This window comes from Macaca thibetana, chromosome 20, assembly GCF_024542745.1.
Source record: "Macaca thibetana thibetana isolate TM-01 chromosome 20, ASM2454274v1, whole genome shotgun sequence".
NCBI lineage: Eukaryota > Metazoa > Chordata > Mammalia > Primates > Cercopithecidae > Macaca > Macaca thibetana.
In genome coordinates this window covers 46,490,918-46,512,351 of record NC_065597.1, presented here as the reverse complement: position 1 = coordinate 46,512,351, position 21,434 = coordinate 46,490,918, and the positions used below count along the sequence as shown (strand labels likewise).

The window sequence follows — 21,434 nt, the reverse complement described above, 5'->3', positions numbered from 1 at the left end:
TTCTCATTTAAGGTTTTATCATCTCCCACCAACAGATATGAGAGCATGCTTAGGGCTTGGCAGCATAGAGGGGGTCTTTGAAAACCATTCAACTATACACTGTGAATAGTTTCAAGGGGCATTCACATTTCTCTGTCCCTTCCAGGCCAGTCCTTGGAGAGATCAGGAAATCCAGAGCTTCCTACAAGAATGGGGATTCCTTGGAAGAGAGTTTCACCTTGGGACAAAAAAGAGGAACCATAGTGTCAAAGGCAATTGCCCAGGGTCTCAAGAACAGGGGCATGAAGAAGAACTGGGCTGACGGGAGTGTGGTGGTCCTGGCTACCACCTCGAATGCTACAACTGCCTCTAGACCCTCTAAAATGGTGACATTTCTTGGTTCCAATACCTAAAGTAACCAAAACTAGGAAGATGTAAACTTCTCAATTCTGTGCCAGACATGTCTTGGAGAAAACCCATATATCTGAATGACCAAAGAAAAGTATGAGACAAAATGGAAAATCTATTCCAGGCCATACTGGTACCCTGGAATTTTTTGCTGGTACCCTGGGATCCACATGCATTTCAAGAAGACTGAAGTGTGCCAAGCCTGCAGGACATTGAGCAACATCTGCCAGGCCTGCCTGTTAGTCCTGGACTATGGCCTGTCCATTCAGGTTCATGATACAGAATTGTCTTTAAAAGATGACTTGGCAAAGTCAGACAACAGTGAAGAGTACTACATGCAGAATATAACAGACAGAACACAGCCAGTTGGTCGGCTGGGGAGAGTCACATACACCAGTGATGTGCTGTGCAAACTGGCACAGACCACACCCTACTACCAAAGGAATAAGCACATTTGCTCCTTCTGGGTGAAAGAAGAGTGTGAGGGAGAAGAGGATGGCCCATACAGACATGAGAAGCCTGCAGATCCAGATGACCCCCTTGCTGATAAGAATATTAAAGACTGATATGCAATCAATGACCCTGGAGCAGATAAGCTTCTAAAGCAGGCTTCGCCATGCCTTGTCTGGATCCACCAAAGGACAAGGTTATCACCACACTCTTTGTTGGTGATCTGGGTGATGCCATTACTGAGACAGATCTACATAATCATTTCTAGTTATTTGAAGATCTGAATGATCACTACTGTGCAGACCAGACAGTAGAGGGCTTTCATCCAGGTTTCCACAGGGCAGGCTGCAGAAGTGGCTGCAGAGAAATCCTTTAGTAAGTTGATTGTCAAGGGCTGCAAACTCAGTGTAAAATGGAGAGGATCCCAAGCAGCCAGAGGAAAAGAAAAAGGACAGAACCACAGGCTGGGATCCAGCTAAGGCCTATTCCAGCACTTTCAGGAACAGAAACTCTTCCTCCTCCTCCTGCAGCAGCAGATATATCTGCCAACCACAGCAACCTACCCCCATGTGCTCCTCCAGCTGTGGTGAGCATTGCCTGGCCACCAGCCCCTGGTGTCTCCTGCTGCTACCCCCGGGATTTCAGCCACCCATGTTCCATCCAATGGGACTATTGTCTTTCAAGAGGACTCCAGGACCAATCCACTTTGTTGGATCCTGTGTTGGACTCCAGGATCAATCCATCTCAGGACCCCCAGAGGATAGGAGCTCGTTCTGGAAACCACAGCGGCCCCTGTCACATTTTCACCACCCTGAGGCTCTATGGAAGACACATCAATTTAAAATCCCAATTAATGAACACTGGAGTAAATAATTTTTTTTTCTTTCTTTGTGGTTCCCAGTGCAGCTGAATGTGGTCAGCTATGGGCAGGCAGGAAATGACAGCCATGCTTTTTCATATGGATTCAAAGGATCAATGGAAACCAAATAAGCTGTCATTAAAACATCTGTTTACTACTATAACGTGACTAAAAAACCTACTGCCTGTTCCTGTCACCTCTATGGGGGACGAGTGGCTGAGTGAGTAATAGAATGTCCGATGGAGTTAGCATCCAATCATAATAATCATTTGTCTCTTTTTATGAGTGTGGAAATTGGCTTGAGAGGAAAAAATAAAACCTTTTGAACATGTTTATGTCCATTGGGTATTTTCCATTTTATTATCTTAAAAGAAAGGGATCGCTAATGCTAATTGTTGTAGTGGTGTGTGTGATTTAACTCTTTTGAAGCCACACCCTCAGAAAAACAGGTAGAGACCAGTCCCCATCACAGCCCAGATATTTTCTTTCCTCTCTTTTTCTCATTTATCACCAAGGAAATTTGTACCCACCAAAAAGAAGGCAAAAATAAAATGTTTTTGTATTTCTATCAGATGAAAGTACAGACTTCATGAAGCTTCGTATCATGGGATCAGAAATCCCAGCACTTTGGGAGGACGAGGCGGGCGGATCACGAGGTCAGGAGATCGAGACCATCCTGGCTAACACGGTGAAACCCTGTCTCTACTAAAAACGCAAAACAAACAAACAAACAAACAAAAAACTAGCCGGGCGAGGTGGCGGGCGCCTGTAGTCCCAGCTACTTGGGAGGCTGAGGTAGGAGAATGGCGTGAACCCGGGAGGCGGAGCTTGCAGTGAGCTGAGATCCTGCCGCTGCACTCCAGCCTGGGCGACTGAGCGAGACTCCACCTCAACAAAAACAAAAACAAAAACAAAAACAAAAAAAGAAATTATTTTCATTTACCCAAAAATCATGGAAACAATTTTCCTTAGGTTTGACGAGTTTCCCTAAGCTCCAAAGCTGAGCACAAGCATTTCCTGACATATCCTCAAGAAGAGAAACAGCCTTAAACAGATTTGAAAAACACATTAGTATAGAACCCACACACCCCTCCAGAGTCTATCTCAAGAAGAGCTCCTTGGTCACACCCTAGTCCTCTGTCCCAGGCCCCAAAATGTCCATAAAGCTCTTCTCATTATCTCAGGGGAAAAAGTTCCCTGGGCATTGGGGCCCTCGGGGGGTCAGCTTCCCAGCCCTGGCAGTGCACGGGGACCCCCTGGGAGCTTCAGGCCTGCGGATGCCGGGGCCCTAAGCTAGATCATCCTATCAGAATCTCTGGGATGAGACCTCACAGGATGGTAAAACCATCTGCAGAGAATTTTAATCTTCACCTGGGTGTTACTCCCAGTTACTTAAGTTTTCACCTCCCTGTGGCACATTAAGATGAGGAAGGACAGGCCGGGTGTGGTGGCTCATGCCTGGAATCCGAGCACTTTGGGAGGCTGAGGCGGGAGGATCACGAGGTCAGGAGTTGGAGACCCGCCTGGCCAACATGATGAAACCCCGTCTCTACTAAAACTACAAAACTTAGCTGGCTGTGGTGGTGTGCGCCTGTAATCCCAGTGACTAGGGAGGCTGCGGCAGGAGAATCACTTGAACCAAGGAGGCAGAGGTTGCAGTGAGCCGAGGTCATGCCACTGCACCCCAGTTTGGGCGACAAAGCGAGACTCTGTCTCAAAAAAAACAAGATGAGGAAGTACAAAGGTCACCCCTCTCCTCAGAACAGCACATGACAAAGAGAACCCTGTTCTTCTAGGGCTGCAGATTTGAACCCAGGCTGCATGTGAGAACTGCCCAGGGAGATTTTCACAAACACGATGGTCTGCTCCAATAGAATGTGTTTCTTAGACCTGTTTCTCCACATGTCTTGGGATAGGTTTATCAAAACCATTCTACTTCTCCTTTGTAGATGCCAGTTTGACACATCTTTCTCTTGAACAACTTTTGTCATTAATATATATACATCCCCACCTTATTTTTCACTTTTCTAACTCAGAGAGATATAGAAAAAATAAATCAACCAAAGCGTATTTCCTTTTCCTCACTCGACAGTCAATACAGAATACTTCTGTGACCTCTGGTCACCAAAATATATGGAGATTTCTCTGCATCAACAGCCTGGGAGTTGTATAATTCAGTTCTTTTTTCTTTTCTTTTCTTTTTTTTTAAGATGGAGTCTCCCTCTGTTGCCCAGGCTGGAGTGCAATGGTGCTGTCTTGGCTCACTGCAACCTCTGCCTCCCGGGTTCAAGTCATTCTCCTGCCTCAGTCTCCTGAGTAGCTGGGATTATAGGCACCCACCACCACGCTCTGCTAATTTTTGTATTTTTAGTAGAGACGGGGTTTCATCATGTTGGCCAGGCTGGTCTCGAACTGCTAACCTCGTGATCCTCCCACCTCAGCTTCCCACAGTGCTGGGATTACAGGCGTGAGCTACCATGCCTGGCCTGTATAATTCAATTCTATTCTGATACCATCTACCAGGAGCTTTAGGGCCCTCTGTTGGTGTGGGCACCCCGCCTTCCAGGAAATGCCATGTATCCAGCTATCCAGAAGTTCTAGGAACACCTTTGTTTTGGGCTTCCCTGCAAGCTTCACTATATAAGCATGATTGACTAAATCATTGGTTATTGGTGATTGACTTGACTTTCAGCCTCTCTCCCTCTTCAGAGGTTGGGGTGGGGCTAAGAAATGGTCTGTTAGAGTGAAATTGTATCTATAGGCAAGAGACTGTATCATCCAGGTGAAGAAGTGGCATTGCTTCTACATGTGGAGAGAGGACGCCTGGTCCCAGGCTGCAACACTGATTCTCTGGTGCAAGAATTCTGCTGGCTTCATTTTCCATTTCTCTTCAGTTCCTCTCTGTCTGTTAAGTTTGTGAAAGGTAAATAAATATTGGGACCCCCAAAATCACTCATCTAAAGGGAAAAGTCAAGGTGGGAACTGCTTAAGACAAACCTGCCTTCCATTCTATTCAAAGTCATCCCTCTGCTCACTGAGAAAAATGCGTATCTGGTTGCCTCTTTTGGAAAAGTTAATTAGAAACAAAAGAATGCAACCTTGGTCGGGCGCAGTGGCTCACGCCTGTAATCTCAGCACTTTGGGAGGCCGAGGTGGGCGGATCACCTGAGGTCAGGCATTCGAGGCCAACATGGTGAAGCCCCATCTCTATTAAAACTACGAAAATTAGCTGGGTGTGGTGGCAAGCATCTGTAATCCCAACTACTTGGGAGGCTGAGGCAGAATGGCTGGAACCCGGGAGGTGGAGGTTGCAATGAGCTGAGATGGTGCCACTGCACTCCAGTCTGGGGGACAAGAGCAAGACTTCGTCTCAAAAAAAAAAAAAAAAAAAAAGAATGCAATCGTTTGTCATGCCTTTGCTTTGAGTTGTCCTGCCTTTCGGGACTGAACCAATGTTCATCTTACATAGATTGATTGATATCTCATTTCTCCCTGAAAATGTATAAAACCAAGCTCTGCCCTGACCACCTTGAGCACATGTCATCAGGACCTCCTGAAGCTGGAGCACAGACACGCATCTTTAACCTTGGCAAAATTAACTTTCTAAATTGACTGAGACCCATCTCAGGTACTTGGGGTTCACAAGTTTCACCACCAGCTCTACAGGCATCCCAGTCCTTCTCCTTTGTCTGTTCTGGCTAAAGCTTTCTCCCTGCCCTCCCCACTCCAGGTCATCTCACATGGGACTTTATCATTCTGATGAGTAGTCTGAAATTATGCTAATGCCATGAGAAATCATTTTCAGTGGGAGTTTGAGGCCTTTTTTTTTTTTTTTTTTTGAGACAGAGTCTTGCCCTGTCGCCCAGGTTGGAAGTGCAATGGTGTGATCTTGGCTTACTGCAACCTCCATCTCCCAGGTTCAAGTGATTCTCCTGCCTCAGTCTCCCGAGTAGCTAGGATTACAGGTGAGTGTCACCACGCCCAACTAATTTTGTATTTTTAGTAGAGACTAGGTTTCACCATGTTGGTGAGGCTGGTCTCGAACTCTTGACCTCAGGTGATCTGCCTGCCTCAGTCTCCCAAAGTGCTGGGATTATAGGCGTGAGACCATTTAAAGACATTAAATACAAAATTCTGACCACTTAGTTGAGCAAAAAGGAAAGCAATTTTAATTATATCACCTCAGGCCTGTTAGAATGGCTCTTATAAAAAAGACTAATGATTTCAAGTGTTGGCAAGGATGTACCCTGTTGGTGGGAATGTGAAGTAGTACAGCCATTCTGAAAACGTTATGGACGTTCTTCAAAAAACTAGAAATAAAAGTATCCTATGATTTAGCAATTCCACTTTCGGGTATATATCAAAAAGAATTTAAATGAGTATATTGAAGAGATATTTACCCTCATGGTTATTTTCGCATTACTGACAATAATCAAGATATGGAAGGAATCCAAGTGTCCATTAATGGATGAAAGGATAAAGAAAATATGGGCTGAGCAACGTGGCTCACACCTGTAATCCCACACTTTGGGAGGCCAAGGCAGGCGGATGGCTTGAAGTCCCGAGTTCAGGACCAGCCTGGCCAACATACCTGTCTCTACTAAAAATACAAAAATTGGCTGGGCATGATGATGCGGACCTGTAATCCCAGCTACCCAGGAGGCTGAGGCAGAAGAATTGCTTGAACTCAGGAGGAGGAGGTTGCAGTGAGCTGAGATCATGCCATTGCACTCCAGCCTGGGCAACAGAGCAAGACTCTGTCTCAAAAAAAAAAAAAAAAAAAAAAAAAAAAGAAAGAAAGAATAGAAAAGAAAATGTGGTGTATATACATAATGGAGAACTATTTTTCCATAAAAAAGAGGGAAATTATGTCATTTGTGACATCTTGGATTTAACCAGAGGATATTCTGCTATGTGAAGTAAACCAGGCATAGAAAGACAAATACTGTATAATCTCACCTATATGTGGAATCAAAAATGTTGATCTCACAGAAACAGAGAACAGAGACAAGAGAGGTGGCGACCAGAGGCTGGGTCAGGGGGACGGGAGGAATATGCAAAAAGAAGATGTTTATGGAAGGGTACAAACTTTTATTTAGACTGGAGGAATAAGTGTGTTCTATTGCATTGCATGGTGAACACAGTTAATAATGAATTGTACATTTCAAAATCGCAATATTAAATTTTAATATTCTCACAACAACAAAAAAATGCCAAATTGGTGAGTGGATGGCTATGTTAATTGACTTGATTGAATCTTTCCGTAATGTATACATACATCAAACATCACATTGTATCTCATAAATATATAATAATTTTTTTCAATTGTAAAGAAAAGACAGCCTGTTCTGTCTAGAGATATTTATCTTTGATCTTCAGCCGCCACCTGGTGATCACCTTCAGAGTGAGGAAGAAAGCAGAGGGGTGAGAAGCTATCACTTTGCCTTTGGAGCCCAAATGAGGACTCAGCTCCTGGCTGTGGGTGGGAATGCGTTCTTTCACAGAATTCTCCCTAAATTAGGGCCTGGCCCTCTAGGAAAACCTTGGCATCCCCCACCAAGTTCCCCACCAACTGCACTTGGTCTGCTGCATGGCTGCTCTCGAGGGAACTGAGACTGAAAACCTGAGGTTGAAGAGCCACCTACTAGGTGGGAGGATTCTGGGTTCCATAGGGTGGTACTTTTTAAAGAAACTCAGAGCGTTTTCTTTAGTTCAAGCAGGCAGCGTTTCTGGTACTCAGTGGCAAACACACCACAGGACACACACACACACACACACATTACGCATACACGAACACCATACACACACGTTACACATACACAAACACCATACACACACATTACACATATACAAACACCATACACACACCCCACACACACGCATGCACACCCCCACACACCCTCCACACAAACCACACACCACATACACTACACACATATGCACACAAACACACCACACATACATGCCCACATACACACACACCACATACACACCACACACACACACACCACACATGCATGCACAAACACACGCACACCACACACACCACACACACACACTACACACACATCACACACTCAAAAACACCACGTACCTCACGCCTGTAATCCCAGCACTTTGGGAGGCCAAGGACGGTGGATCATGAGGTCAGGAGTTCAAGACCAGCCTGGCCAACATGGTGAAACCTCGTCTCTATTAAAAATACAAAAATTAGCTGGGCATGGTGGTGGATGCCTGTAATCCCAGCGACTCGGGAGGCTGAGGCAGGAGAATCATTTGAACCCGGGAGCCAGAGGTTGCAGTGAGCCAAGATTGTGCCATTGCACTCCAACCTGGGCGACAGGGCAAGACTCTGACTTAAAACACACACACGCACACACACACCCCCCACATACATACACACCACACACACGTATACCACACACTACATACACATGTTACACATATACTACACACTTACACTACGCACACATGCACACACACCACACACACGCATGCACAAAACACAAACCACATACACCACAGTACACATGCATACCACACACATTACACACATACACAACAAACACACTACACACACCACACGTGCATGCATGCACACTACACACACACCACGTGTGCACACACAGCACACAACCCTACACTACACACACACCACACATGCAGACACACCACAAACATCACACACACCAGAGTACACACATCACATGCACCACACAAACAACACACACACTACATACACACTATACACACACTATACACACATGCATGCACACACACACGCACACAGCACACATGCACACCACACACACAGACATGCACACATGCACACACACACACACACACACTGCAAGCAACATTTTAATCTATTTGAGTGTATTTCATCCCAGGAGTGATCAGTCCCATTCCCTGATTCAATCTAGTTAATTTGTTTTTTTCTCATGGTAATTCTTAGAAACTGAGTTTCATATGTCTGGCAAGAGTACACACTATGTATTTTTTAAATTTTATTCATCCATTTCCGCACTGCTACAAAGATACTACCTGAGACTGGGAAATTTATAAATAAAAGAGGTTTAATTGACTCACAGTTCAATTAACTGTTTCCTGAGAAGTCCTCAGGAAACTTACTATCATGGCGGAAGGTGAAGGAGAAGCAAGCACCTTTTTCACAAGGCAGCAGGAGAGAGAGAGACAGGAAGCAATACACTTTAAAACTATCAACTCTGGTGAGAACTCACTCACTATCGTGAGAATAGTATGCGGGAAAATGCCGCCATGATCTAATCACCTCCCACCAGGTCCTTCCCTTGACAAGTGGGGATTATAATTCAAGATGAGATTTGGGTAGGGACACAGAGCCAAACCATATCACTTGTTTTTCTAGAACCCTGTAGTGCAGAGGTATCTAATCTTTGGTTTCCCTGGGTCACATTGGAAGAAGAAGAATTGTCTTGAGCCACACATAAAATATACTAACACCGATAATAGCTAATGAGCTAAAAATAAAAATTGCAAAAAAAAATCTCATAATGTTTTAAGGAAGTTTACGAATTTGTATTGGGCTACATTGAAAGCCATCCTGGGTCCCATGTGGTCCATGGGCTGTGGGTTGGACAAGCTTGCTGTAGCCAATTGGGACGATGTACTTATAGCAGGTTTCATCCAATCATTGCATGAAAGCAGAGATATACCATCCACAGCATAATTAGGGTTTGGTTGGAGATTTTTTTCTTCTTAAAACCAGTTTTCAGGTTTCTTTTTTCTTTCTGTTTTCTTCACCGTGAGGAAAGAATGTTCCATGTTTCCACGAGTGGAACTTCCATTTTACTTTACACATTTTGTTTATAGTCTTCCCCTGTCCCACCTCTCCAGCTTGTCATGTGGCACAGTCCTTTTCTGAGCTCATGCACTTCTCAGTTCTCCCAGACAATGGCAGTCATGAACATATGTGCCAACCACTTCTAGCCTGTTCTTGTTTCCTTCGAAGAATAAAGAGGACGTTCCATTTCCTGGTTCTCAGATTTTGTCAGCGGATAGAGCTTTACTGTAGTTTGGGCCGGGCACAGTAGCTCATGCCTGTAATCCCAGCACTTTGGGAGGCCAAGGTTGGTGGATCACCTGAGGTCAGGAGTTCAAGACCAGCCTGGCCAACATGGTGAAATCCTGTCTCTACTAAAAACACAAAAATTAGCTGGACATCGTGGTGGGCACCTGTAATCCCAGCTATTTGGGAGGTTGAGGCAGGAAAATCACTTAAACCTGGGAGGTGGAGGTTGGAGTGAGCTGAGATCACACCACTGCACTCCAGTCTGGGCAGCAGAGGGAGACTCTGACACACACACACACACACACACACACACACACACACACACAGCTTTACTGTAGTTTGCAGTTGCATTAGATGTGTTGCCCTCTACCCAGTGTGCAGTGTGGCTTGGTATCACCCATGGAATGAGTCCCAAGAGCAATTCACCTGTATAACTTTTCTGGAAGGGTGTCAGCCTGGCAGCTTATGGGGACTCTGGGAATACCTTCCAGAGAGTCCTGCGCTAGGGATGTCTGCCTGGGTGTGAGACAGACAACCTCCCACCCTCCATATACCTCCTGGGCCAGGACATGGGAATCTCACAGGCACCCAGCCCCAGGCAGAAGAGGAGGGGGTAGCCTCAGAGGGTGTGGACAGTTCCCTGGTTCCTGGGAGGACTTCAAATGTATTGCAGATGGAAACTCCTTCTACCTCATTTTGAGTCCAACCAACCTACTTGGTGGCTAGAGAAACTTCATGTTTCTATTTATATACATTTTAAAATATACATATTTTACACAAGATGTATGTTTAAACAACCAGATGCCAGATTTCAAGAGGAACATATCTGGGATTCATTCTGTTCTTGTAAGTGTCACTTAGTCCTGTGTAAGGACAGATTTGCCCTATGTGTAACAGCTACATTTAAAAGTTATGAAATTGTCCTTAGTTTCACAATGGAACATTTCAAAAACAAAATTATCCAATCGAACAATGTATGCAAAGATTATCATGTTTTTTTCTTATCCCTGCAATAAGCGTTAAGGATCATCATGTTTGTTCTGTTGTTGTTAAAGTCCTGGAACATAGAGATAAGAGGTAAGTGAGCATCCCCTGGTGGAGAAAGGGAGTCTTTTTCCAGAATCAGTGTTTTCCCTCGCCTTGTTTCCATTGGAAATCACTCAACACAAACTGCTGGTGATTCAGTACAATCAAACAAGCAAGCAAACAAAATCATCCATATGCTTGTGCAGCTGCACTTGGTAATTTATGTACAGTAAAGGAATGAGGAAGGAGAAAGTGAAGAATAGAGAAACGGATACTGGACCAGTCAGACGTGGTGGAACCATATTGCAGTTTTCCACATGAGAATGTCTGCTTGGTGTGTAGGAACAGAGTTCTGGGGTAAAGCAGTGAGTGTGTTCTCAGTAGACACTCCCGTCTGCTTCTGGAACACATCGACTGAATCTTTGTCCTCCATTTCCAGTTCTGCAGATGTGTCTGTTTCACTGATTGGCCCCAAAGTACAATCTGATCTGTGTCATGGACAAACTCTGCCTTTCACCAAAGGCTTCCACTCATTCACTAACCTCTTCACCATCAACTGCACTCTGGGACCATCCTACCTGCCACCTTCAAATTCATAGGATTCTGCTCTCAGCCTTAACTGGGGCTCTTTCTCTGCCATAGCAGAGCCTGAAGGCTCTTCAGCTGTAGCTTCACGAAAGAGGTCCAGAGTGTGCACCAAACTAGTGACCCAGCAGAGCCCGATGCCACAGGTGGAGGAGGCAGCAGAGCCTTACTTGGTGTTTTTATCACAATCCCTACAGCAACAGCGGCAGCAGCAACAACAATCACAACCACTATTTCTACTTGTGATAATAATGATCACACTTAGAATAATGATGAATAACAATAATAGTAATTGCTGACATGTTCAGTTTATATGTAGATTTTTTATTTGTAATGTTCTATGCTTTACATTTAGTAATATAGAAGTTAATTGTGTCATAAATGTCAGGACCCCAAAACACCCCACTTAATGGATGACTCTCACCTATGGACCTATGGCTGCCTACCTGCTAGTGCAGGTCCTCTCACCACTCCACCCCTAGAGCTTCGATCTGTCTGGTCCTAGGATGATGAAGTAGCTGAAGCACTCATATGATCTGATTGAAGTCTTGGCAAACAGCCTGACTTGTTAGAAATCGAAGGCTGACTTTAATACGTATTCAGCTGTTTGGCTAAATTGAGGCAGGAGAAAATGTCTTCTTGGCAGATCTACCTTTGTGTCTCTTGCTTTCAGAGTAAAAGGTTGTTTCAGGAACAGTAGTTTGATTTAGTCTGTGCTAAAAATCATAAACAGCCTACAAATACTGAATGGGATAAAAATAATTTGCACACATGTTCCTGCATTATATGTGTTTTCAGATCTCTCCTATGATAAGAAATTAAAAAGTTATGCCTTGATTTTTTAAACTCAGCAATCAGCCATTTTCCTAAATTAATTTAAATGAAAAAGTTATGCCTTGATTTTTTAAACTCAGCCATCAGCCATTTTCCCAAGTTAATCTAAATGTTTCCAAGACATTTCAGAAGCATTCTCTGGTGGGGATTACTCCTAATTGTGAAGAATCCTACTAGAAGGATGAGCATCTCAAAAGAACCTTTATTCTATTGCAGAAGAGTCAGTCTTCAGGATCTCAAAGGCCTAGGGAAGCTGCTTGAGTTGTAAGGTCTATGGAAGTACATGGGCTTTGGAGTCAGGCAAAGTTGATCCTGAGTCCCAGTCCAGCCACTTAATAGCTGTAGCGCTTTAGATAATTCCTTGACTTGGAACAGTTATGTAAACCTTGTTGTAAGAAGAGGCAGAATGATACTGATTGCCAAAATTGCAGCAATTCTGCATCCCCTCTCGTTTCCATGCCCTTTGGAATATGCTTTTTACAGCTGCTCCAACAGACAGGCAGAATCTGTTTCCTGATGCTTAGATCTGGGCTGGCCTTATTTACTCTGGGCAATAGAAAGCTATGAATATGGCAGTGTGAAAGTTTGGGGTCTAGGGACAAAAGCCCTTGAATGCTTCTACTTTTTCTTTTATAACCCTGCCATCTCCATGACAACAAGCACACGTTAGCCTGCTAGAGGATGAGATCCCATTGGGGAGGAAAACCAAGGTGCCCCAGCTGACAGCCAGCCCACACCCAGAAGCAGAGCCACTTAGTCAACCAGCAGCTGACCACACATGCCTGAAGGAGCCCAGCTGAGACCAGAAAAATGGCCCAGTTGAGTCCAGCCTAAATGATTGACCATCCCAATTATGAGCTAATAAGGTTTAGGGTGGTTTATTATGCAGCATTAGCTAACTGATACATACACCCATGCAGTCAGGATGCCAGGATTCAAACGACAGGTTGGTTACTACTTGTTGTTACCTGGCAAACAGAAGGCACTGTATAAGGTATTGATTTGCTTTTCCCTTTATTTAAAGGGGGGCCTCTTGTTGGATAGGGATAAATTACATAGAAATGCATGTTGACATGCTTGGTGCTTAAACTCACACAGTCCCCACGCTCATAGCCGGCCATAGCCTAATCATCAGGGCCAAGGGCAAATTGCAAAATAAAAAGTTTGCCTTTATTCCCTCTACATCCAGACCTCCAGCCTTTGGAGGTCAAGAGGCTGTTGACAGATCTGAAGTCCGGGGTTTCCTCCTGAAGCCTGACGCTCTTGGTTCACTGTCTGACCTTTGGAAGGGTGAGGGAGCCCTGCCCAGAAGCAGGTGGGCAGCAGTGGTCCACCTGTGGACACCTCTTGCCTGCAGCCCTGGCTCTGTCACTGGGTACTGCCTCTCCCACCCTTGGGTGTGAGGAAAGAGATGGGCAGGATGAGGGTGTTCGCTCTCATCTGGCAGGAAAGGGGGTCCAGAACCTCGACTTCCCAGAGGTTAGACGCGCAAGTGCCCTCAGAGCTGCTCTTCAGTGCTGAAGCCACTGCCTACGTGGGCCTGCTGAGCTCTTTGCATGGGGCTGGTTGGAACTGAGATGTGCTAGAAGTTTAAATACAGAGTGACTTTACAAGATTTAGTACCCCAAATTTAAGAAGCATTTTCTGATGGTCTTCATTAATAACTTCATATTGCTCACATATATAAGTGATAATATTTTGGATACCTCAGGTTAAGCTATTACCATCAATTTCACCTGTTTTCCTTTCATGATGCCACTAGACTACTGTATATGACACATGCGGCTCAATTTTATTCCTATTGGACATTTCCGACTTAGAGGACTCCCTCCATTTTCAAATCTCATGCTGCCTCCTCAAGGGACCAGAGGCCATAAAGGTTATGAAATCTGAAATTTTAAAAGAATCGTTATTATATAATCTTCAATTTTACATATTACATATATTACTCATAAACTGATATAACCTTATGAGCAAAGTTAAATGCCAACGTCCAGGGCAGCCCCAGGTCCCAGCACAGGGAGTCAGCCCTGCCTGAAAAGGGCTGCAGACAATCATTCATTCAGGCTTCATTCAGCCTCACCTATGGTCGCATCTCCTGTCACTCAGGGGGCAAGGGGGCGGGACCTGGAGCCCTATCCAATCAGCGGCGCCGTTGTCGAGCCTGTCCAATCAGGGGCGCAGCCGAAAAAGGGGGCGCACTTCTTGAGTTCTGCGCTGGCTTTTTCCTCTCCCAGGTGCGCTTCCCTGCTTGATCTGTGTTTCTGCTCTTTCTCCTTCATTCCGCAGCCTCCTTTGCCCTGTGACCTGCCAGGTACTGGAAGGTCCCTAGAGAGGATACCGGGACGCTCCTGAAGCCGCGAGATGGTGAGTCTGCCTAGCTTCCCGAGACGCGGCAGGGGTCGGCTGGAACCCGGGCCTCCCCTTGGCGGCTCCGGAGTCGGGGGGCCCGGAGTCTCCTCGGTCGCACGGTGCAGCTCGGCCGGCAGCTGGAACCCCGAGCGTCTCGTCTCGTCCCGTCCCTGCGCGGCGACCTTGGCCTTGCCCTGAGCCCTCTCTAGGCAGTTTCGCGCCGGCAGCCGCGTGTCTCCCGGCGTTGTGCGGTGATGACGGGAGGGGCCTTACGGGAGAACCCCGGCTCAGGGTTCGGGCGTGGGAGGAGCTGTGGTCCGTGGGGTCCGTAGTCCTTTCTTTTGTTAAAAATTAAACTGAGGTTTGGTTAAAACGTTAAATATTTTATTTGAGCAAATAACGACTCGTGAATCAGGAAGCCACAACCATGGATTGTGGTTTGGGGTCCACCGGAGGGGCTTGAACGAAAGGGTTTTATAAGGTGCATGAGGAGGCAAAGCCAATTCAGTAATTGATTGGCTACAGTTATGTAGTCCCCTTATTTGAACTGTCCAGGCGGAAATTCCCTGATTATGTAATCAAAGGTTAATCGGTGGTTTGTGGTTGGTTAAGATTGTTTTGTTTTCCTTTAAATTATTTCTAAGAAATGCATGAGTTACGTTTTGGTTTTCTTAGGTAGAAACCCAGGGCCCTACAGCCACTTCAGTCAATTGCCTCCCATTTAATTATTTTAACACTCCACAGGGGGACTGATTTTCCCTGCATTTTCCACATGTATGGCAAGCAGGGTCTCAAATCCACCACCCTGTTCTCCCAACCTAATTCTTCTAAGGGTTGCAGTAAAATTCTAAATTTTCACTTCCTTCCCCTGATTCTCAGCTGCCAGCTTCCCCTCTGCAATTCACAACGTTATCAACCATTTGCTCTTTATTGTAGATTTCAAGCAGATGCAGCCTGACCATTAGGGTCAAGGCCAAATTGCAAAAAAAGAAGTTTGCCTTTATTCTACTCCATCCACATCTAAACTTTGGAGGTCAAGGCTATGGACAGATCAGAAGATGTAGTTCCCTCCTCCTGGGGCTCCATATCCTTCATTCACTGATCTCTGGGAAGGAGGATGGTCAGCAGGTGGGCAGCAATAGTCTACCTGTAGACACTTTCACTTAGGCCTTGAAGGATGAGTCAGCATTTGCCGGACAGACTGAGATGTCAGGGGCAGCACGGAAAAGCACAGAGGTGGGTAGGGCAGGTTTCAGGTATTCTCAGGCTTCTGTAGTTTGGGGAATGTAGACCTCAGTGGAGGAGCTGTCAGGAGCTGCGGTTGCCATTAGGCTGGTGCCTGAGAGAACTGGCTTAAGAAGCTTGATTTTAGCTGGGCGTGGTGCCTCATGCCTGTGATCCCAGCACTTTGGTAGGCCTAGGCAGGCGGATCACCTGAGCTCAGGACCAGCCTGGCCAACATGACCCTATCTCTACTAAAAATACAAAAATTAGCTAGGCGTGGTGGCACGCACCTATCCCAGCTACTTGGGAGGCTGAGACAGGAGAATCTCTTGAACCCAGGAGGCGGAGGTTTCAGTGAGCTGAGATTGCACCACTACACTCCAGCCTAGGCGACAGAGCAAGACTCCGTTTAAAAACAAAACAAACAAACAAAAAAAAGCAGCTTGGTTTTGTGAGCAGTGTGCTTCTTAGAAGGGTTCCAGGTGGCATTCTTGAAATAGGAGAAGGGAGATTGAGGTTGGGTGACTAGATAAGTGGTGGGGTCCTTCGCAGAGCAGAGATCAGTTTGTGGAGGAAGATGAATTTCATCCCTGCAGGATGGGCCTTCCATGATACTGAAGGGAGAGCCACATGTTAATGCCCGGGAGACAGCTGTCTCCTTGGTCCGAAAGGCCTGATCGAGGCCAGGATTGGCTATGAGAGCTGGGAAATGGGAGCTCCTTTGAAGTCATGGGAGAGGGTGAAGTGAGAATGAGGAGAGGCTCGGGGGTCCAGCACTCCCAGCTCAGGACTGGAGGAAGAGGATGGAGCTGGAGAGGGAGGGACGAGGGTATGGCATTGGTCAGGGAGGAGGAGAGGAAATGAGAAGTGGTCTGGGTGCTGCTGAGTGGATCGATGCACCTGGGCTGGAGAAGCCCCTGGGGCTTGGCCCTGAGGGTGGCCTTGGTGATGTGGGGCAAGTGGTTTGGACAGTGAGCTCAGGTGGAAGCCACACTGTGGTGGGCGGAGGAGCAGTCGAGGAGGGAGGCACGGGATGTGAAAGGGAGAAGGCAGCAGCCTGCAGGTGCGCTGAGGGTGAGCTGGGACTGTGGAGCCAAGGCTCGGGAGGGCACGTGGACACAGTTCCATACGACTTGTGCCCACCCAGGTGGGGTGAGGCAGACAGTCCTCCCTCACCAGCAATGCCCATCCGACTCGGTGCGTTTCTTGTCACCCCCAGAGCCACCATCACTCATGTTCTTGAATGGGAACTGCCTGGAAAGCCTGAAGAAGGAGGAGCCTGAAGGAGGAAGGAGGAGGCTGAGCCATCCCGGGAACATGGGCTGGATGAGGCCAAGCCAGGAGATGACACCACTGAATAGAAGTCACTATTCAGGATTTGGGCTTTTCTGTGGAGATCCTGGCCCCGAGATCGGACCCTTCTCCCTGCAGGTACCATGGAGGAGGAGAGCTGGGGGCCAGGACTTGAGCCTGCTGGGGGAGGATGAGGCTGGAAAACCCAACCTTGCCCTGGCTCTTCCTGGCCCTGTGCTGTAGGCAGGAAATGGAGGGCCCTGGGCCCTGCCTGGGGTCACTCTGCTAACATAGTGGACTTGGGAATGGAGTACGGGTTCAGTTATTGCCTTATTGCTAGAGGACAGCTACCAGCTGGGCCTACCAGCCCTGTTTAGGGAGAGGAGTGGGAGCGGGTGGGTAGTGTCAGGTCCAGGGTGCCCCAGCCTCTTGCTCTGTGCCCTCAGGCAAGTCACCTCTCTCTGGGCCATGACTTTACCATCTGTCACCGGGGCCTGGGGGGTGGTATTGGGTGTTCTCCAAGGACAGAGCAAACCTGGAGGACTTGCAGGCTGGTAACTTGGTGGGGAGCCGGGCAAGGCCCTCTCATGTCCTCTCTGCTCACAGGCTTGGGCCCTGGAGCACCCCTTCAGAAAGGAAAAGGCCATTTGCCCTGGGGCACTCAGCCCTTGGCACTAGGCAAGGGCAAGAGCAAGCCTGTCATTCTTCCCTTTCTTCCAACTCCCACGCCTCTGCTCAGGGGTTGCTCTTAGGCTGCAGGAAGAGTCAGTGGGGCCAGGCTCTGTCCTGCACTTGGGCACACAGGTGCCAATGGGCAGGCCTGGAATGTAAAAGCCCAAAAGTGGGAAACTGAGTATTTCAGACATATATTCTCAGGACCCAGGTGTTTGGGGCTGGGGAAAGGGGTATGTCCCTGCTCCCTACCATGTGGCCTCTCACCAGGGTGGTCCAGGCCTTCTCCCTGGCGGTGTCCCTGCAGGAGATGGTGCTGGAGATCCACCGGGTGTTCATGGACCATGAATACCCATGTCCCCGCCTCACTTCTCACTGCACCCGGGTGGCAGCACGCTGGACCACCTCTCAGAGCTGCGCAGCATGGCGGGGCCGCAGGCGGGCTTGGTGCTCCACGTGGTGGAAGGTTGGCCTAGAAGCTGGGCTGCCTGCCCAGGGAGGGCCCCTGTGAACAGGGCCAGGCAACACTTCACTGCCCCAGCTGGGGCCTGTGTGTCACAGATGAGCATGTGGAGGTGGGACTGGAGCACAGGTCTGCTTTTCAGGGCATCATACCTGCATCTCTAACTTCATGGCCTGGGGTGAAAAAACAGTTGAAATTCTGAAAAGAAAGCCAAGCAGTATGAAGCTAGGGCTTGGAATCAGCCCGATTAAATTCTGAAAAGATGAGCACTTAGTCTCCTAAAGAAACTAAAAAGTTTTACAGTCCTTGAGTGGGGAAGTCGGCTCCAAGCAGCACCATCGGCTGGTGTGGTGAGCCTGGCTTGGTTGCCAAATAAAAGCTTCCATAGACTCAAGTTCCCTGGGGAAGCACTCAGGTTCCCAGGGCCTGATTATTAAGAGCAACTGTGGAAAAGGTCTGTACCTCAAGGGGGCCCACAGTTCATTACAACCTCTCCCCTCCCCCAAAACAATGACCATTAAAATCCCATGAAACTCAGTGGGGGCGTTGAATTTGGCAGCCCTAGAAAGTTCTCAGGCCACCCCTTCGTGAAGGCTGCCCCAGGAGAGCTGGGCGAGGCTGCAGAAGCCCCACAGTGCCAAAAGCCCTGCCCACCCGACACACTAGCACACAAAAAGCAGGAGGCTTTGTGGGCTCTCCAAGGCCTGTGTGTGCTTCAGAAGCACTGGCAGGAAGTGCTTTGCAAGCAAGGATTCTTGCCCTCAGCCAGCCAGGGTGTGTGTGTGTGTGTGTGTGTGTGTGTGTAGGTACGCGTGCGAACACATGTGTGTATTGAAACCAAAATATAGCTTATGTGTCCATAGCGGAATTTGAAAATGGAAGCCTAAAGTTGAAAATTAAAATCATCCGTGAAGCTTCCTTGCCAACTATTTTCTGAGCTGGGTGGGTTGTTCTAGGATGCAGGGCCCTGGGAGCACCTGCCCCTCTCCTGTTCCTGACAGAGCCCTGCACAGTGCACGAGGCCCGAGGTGACGAGTGCCACATCTGAGACTGCTCAGGAGCCTGGATCCAGCTGATGCAGCTCCTTGTCCTTCCTGAGCGTCTTCACTGACAGTGGCCTGGGAGATGTGGAGGCATTGGGGCCAGAGATTGGGCAGGGGGCAGAGGGGGAGGGAGCAAGGAGGTCAGAGGCTGACGAAGGGGGCTCAAGGCCAGGCCTTTCCACCTGGAGGAGCCTGGGCCTGAGGAACCCAAACCAGGGCCACAGTTAGAGGCAGCTGGCCCTGGGTGCTCGTGTGCCGACCACCAGCCTCGGGTCCCACAGACAGCAGGAGCAGAAAGGCTTGGAGATGGACCCCACCGACTGCACACCACACAAGCGCATCCTGCTCGGAAACCTGGAACGGCCACTGTGTGCCCTGTAGCCCCAGAACAGTGACTAAAAGGTGGGACTCCAGGGAGGAGCAAGGAAGAGGGTCCCTGAGTGGGTGGAGGGCCACACACCAGGAGGCCTGGCCCATTCATGCTTGGCCATTCCTGCAGCCCCTGAAAGTGCTCGCCTTGAGCGGCTGGCCCCTGTCCCCTGGGAACTGCTAGAGACTCCAGGTCTCCCTCTAGGGAGCCGTGAGCCAGCTCTGGCGAGAGCAGCCCTGGGAGCGGCGCCCATGTGCTTGTGACTCGCCTTTCGGGGCAGCATCTCAGGGCCAGGAAAACTCGGAGCAGGTGAGGACCTTGATGAAGGAGGAGCCTGTGGCAGGGTCCTGAGACTGGTGGGCGGCCCCATCTGCCTTTCCCCTGCCTGCCATGGGGTCCAGTATGCCCGTTCGAGAGGGGCCACCTCATTCCAGGTGTGCAGCCGGATGGCCCCTGTGACGGAGCACACTGTGGACTGCACGTGTGGAGAGGCGCCTGCACCTCGAGGCTGGGCTGTGAGGGGCACATTCCTGCACAGGGGCCTGTGACCCGGCCCGGTCCTCACTGGGAACCCCCTTCCTTCCTGGGTGCCAGGTGGGGTTCTCTGCACTTCCCTGAGGCTCTCCGCAGGTCTGTTCATTGGGAAGTCTGGGGCTGTCTCTGGGGAGAGAGGAGAAGGGACTTCCCAGGGCAGGTTGCAGTGCACAGGCTGAGCCCATGTCTCCCTCCCTGGTCCCTCTGCAGCCCCAGTACTGGAACGTGGAGCTGCAGATGATGAGGGACCTGCCCTACAGGAACCAACCTGAGCAGCTGCTTCAAGAAAAAGCCATGTTTAAGGTTCCGAAGCCCCTGGTGAGTGAGTGACAGCCTCACAGCCTCAGGCCCACCTGTCTGCTGCTGGAATGTTTCTTGTGTACAGCAGGGACGTGAGGGAAACTGGCCTCCCCCATCTTGGTGAGCTGGGCCAGGTGGATGTAGCCTGAGGCTTTTGTGGGCGTGGCTTCTCGCCCTCCCAGCCTCGGTCCCTCCCAGGTACACAGCAACTTCGGAGTGGCAGCCACATGGGGCGTCGGTCAGGGAGGCATCGTCATGGCCATCAGCCCCAGTGAGGAGACCAAGCTGCAGATGTTCACGTGGAGCCGCGTCATCTTCAGCCTGGGCTTTGTTGTTAGTGGCCACTACAAGGACTTTGCTGGGGACGTGGCAGCCTCCATAGCGTTCACCAATGACCTGAACGGTTAGCACTGGCACAATGCAGTGGACATGGAGGGTCTGTACACGCTGGACACGGCAGAGGTGGATGACCGCGGCTACTGGGTCAGGTTCCAGTCCTCATCCCTGGCATCCTGGAGTGGGACCAGGAGCAGAGTGTCATCTGTGGCTCCACTGACTTTGCAAGACAATGGTGTGGCCCCCGTGTTGCCTGGATCTGCTGGAGCATGAGTTGACTGCTCAAGACCCTGCGCCACTGCACACTCAACCACTGCGACGCGGAGGCGGAGCTCTTCTCGGTTGAGGGCAAGGGCATCACCAGCAACGACAGGTGCCACTATAGTCTCTACCTGCTGAGCCCACTGCCCCGACCTCAGCTCCCTGCCTGTGCCCCAAGGAGCTGCCAGAGGAGTGCTCCCATGCCAGCTTCCCCTGCACTCATAGGCATAGGTTCTGTTGCCTGTGCCAGGAGCTGGTGGACGCCTTCGTGGAGCATAGTTGAGGAGCAGCCCTTTGAGGCTGGGGCTACAGCCAGCTGCACCCTGCTACAGGCAATGGGCAGCCCGGGTTGTTCTAGGGTTGGGTCGTTGAAGAGAGAAGCTCTGGACAGTGAA

At 48.8% G+C, this 21,434-nt stretch overlaps 1 protein-coding gene and 1 pseudogene across 1 annotated transcript; both read left to right on the top strand.

Moving 5' to 3' along the window:
* The first annotated feature begins 362 nt into the window (after window positions 1–362).
* Window positions 363–14,446, top strand: LOC126944128 (pre-mRNA-splicing factor RBM22-like; annotated as a pseudogene).
* Window positions 14,447–14,470: 24 nt separating this feature from the next.
* Window positions 14,471–19,317, top strand: LOC126944261 (putative protein CLUHP3). Its single transcript, XM_050773585.1, has 4 exons — window positions 14,471–14,558; window positions 16,987–17,198; window positions 18,013–18,198; window positions 19,197–19,317. Exons 2-4 carry the CDS (start codon window positions 17,001–17,003, stop codon window positions 19,269–19,271), a joined length of 459 nt encoding a protein of 152 aa, XP_050629542.1. The 5' UTR covers window positions 14,471–14,558; window positions 16,987–17,000; the 3' UTR covers window positions 19,272–19,317.
* The last annotated feature ends 2,117 nt before the right edge of the window (window positions 19,318–21,434 follow it).

Bases quoted from the DNA above. Each gene is read 5' to 3' on its own strand.
- LOC126944261 (XM_050773585.1), top strand. From the start codon at position 17,001: ATGTTCTTGAATGGGAACTGCCTGGAAAGCCTGAAGAAGGAGGAGCCT. The intron at 17,199-18,012 runs GTACCATGGAGG...AGGGTGGTCCAG, and splicing joins TCGGACCCTTCTCCCTGCAG to GCCTTCTCCCTGGCGGTGTC. The intron at 18,199-19,196 runs GTTGGCCTAGAA...TGTTCCTGACAG, and splicing joins GGTGCTCCACGTGGTGGAAG to AGCCCTGCACAGTGCACGAG.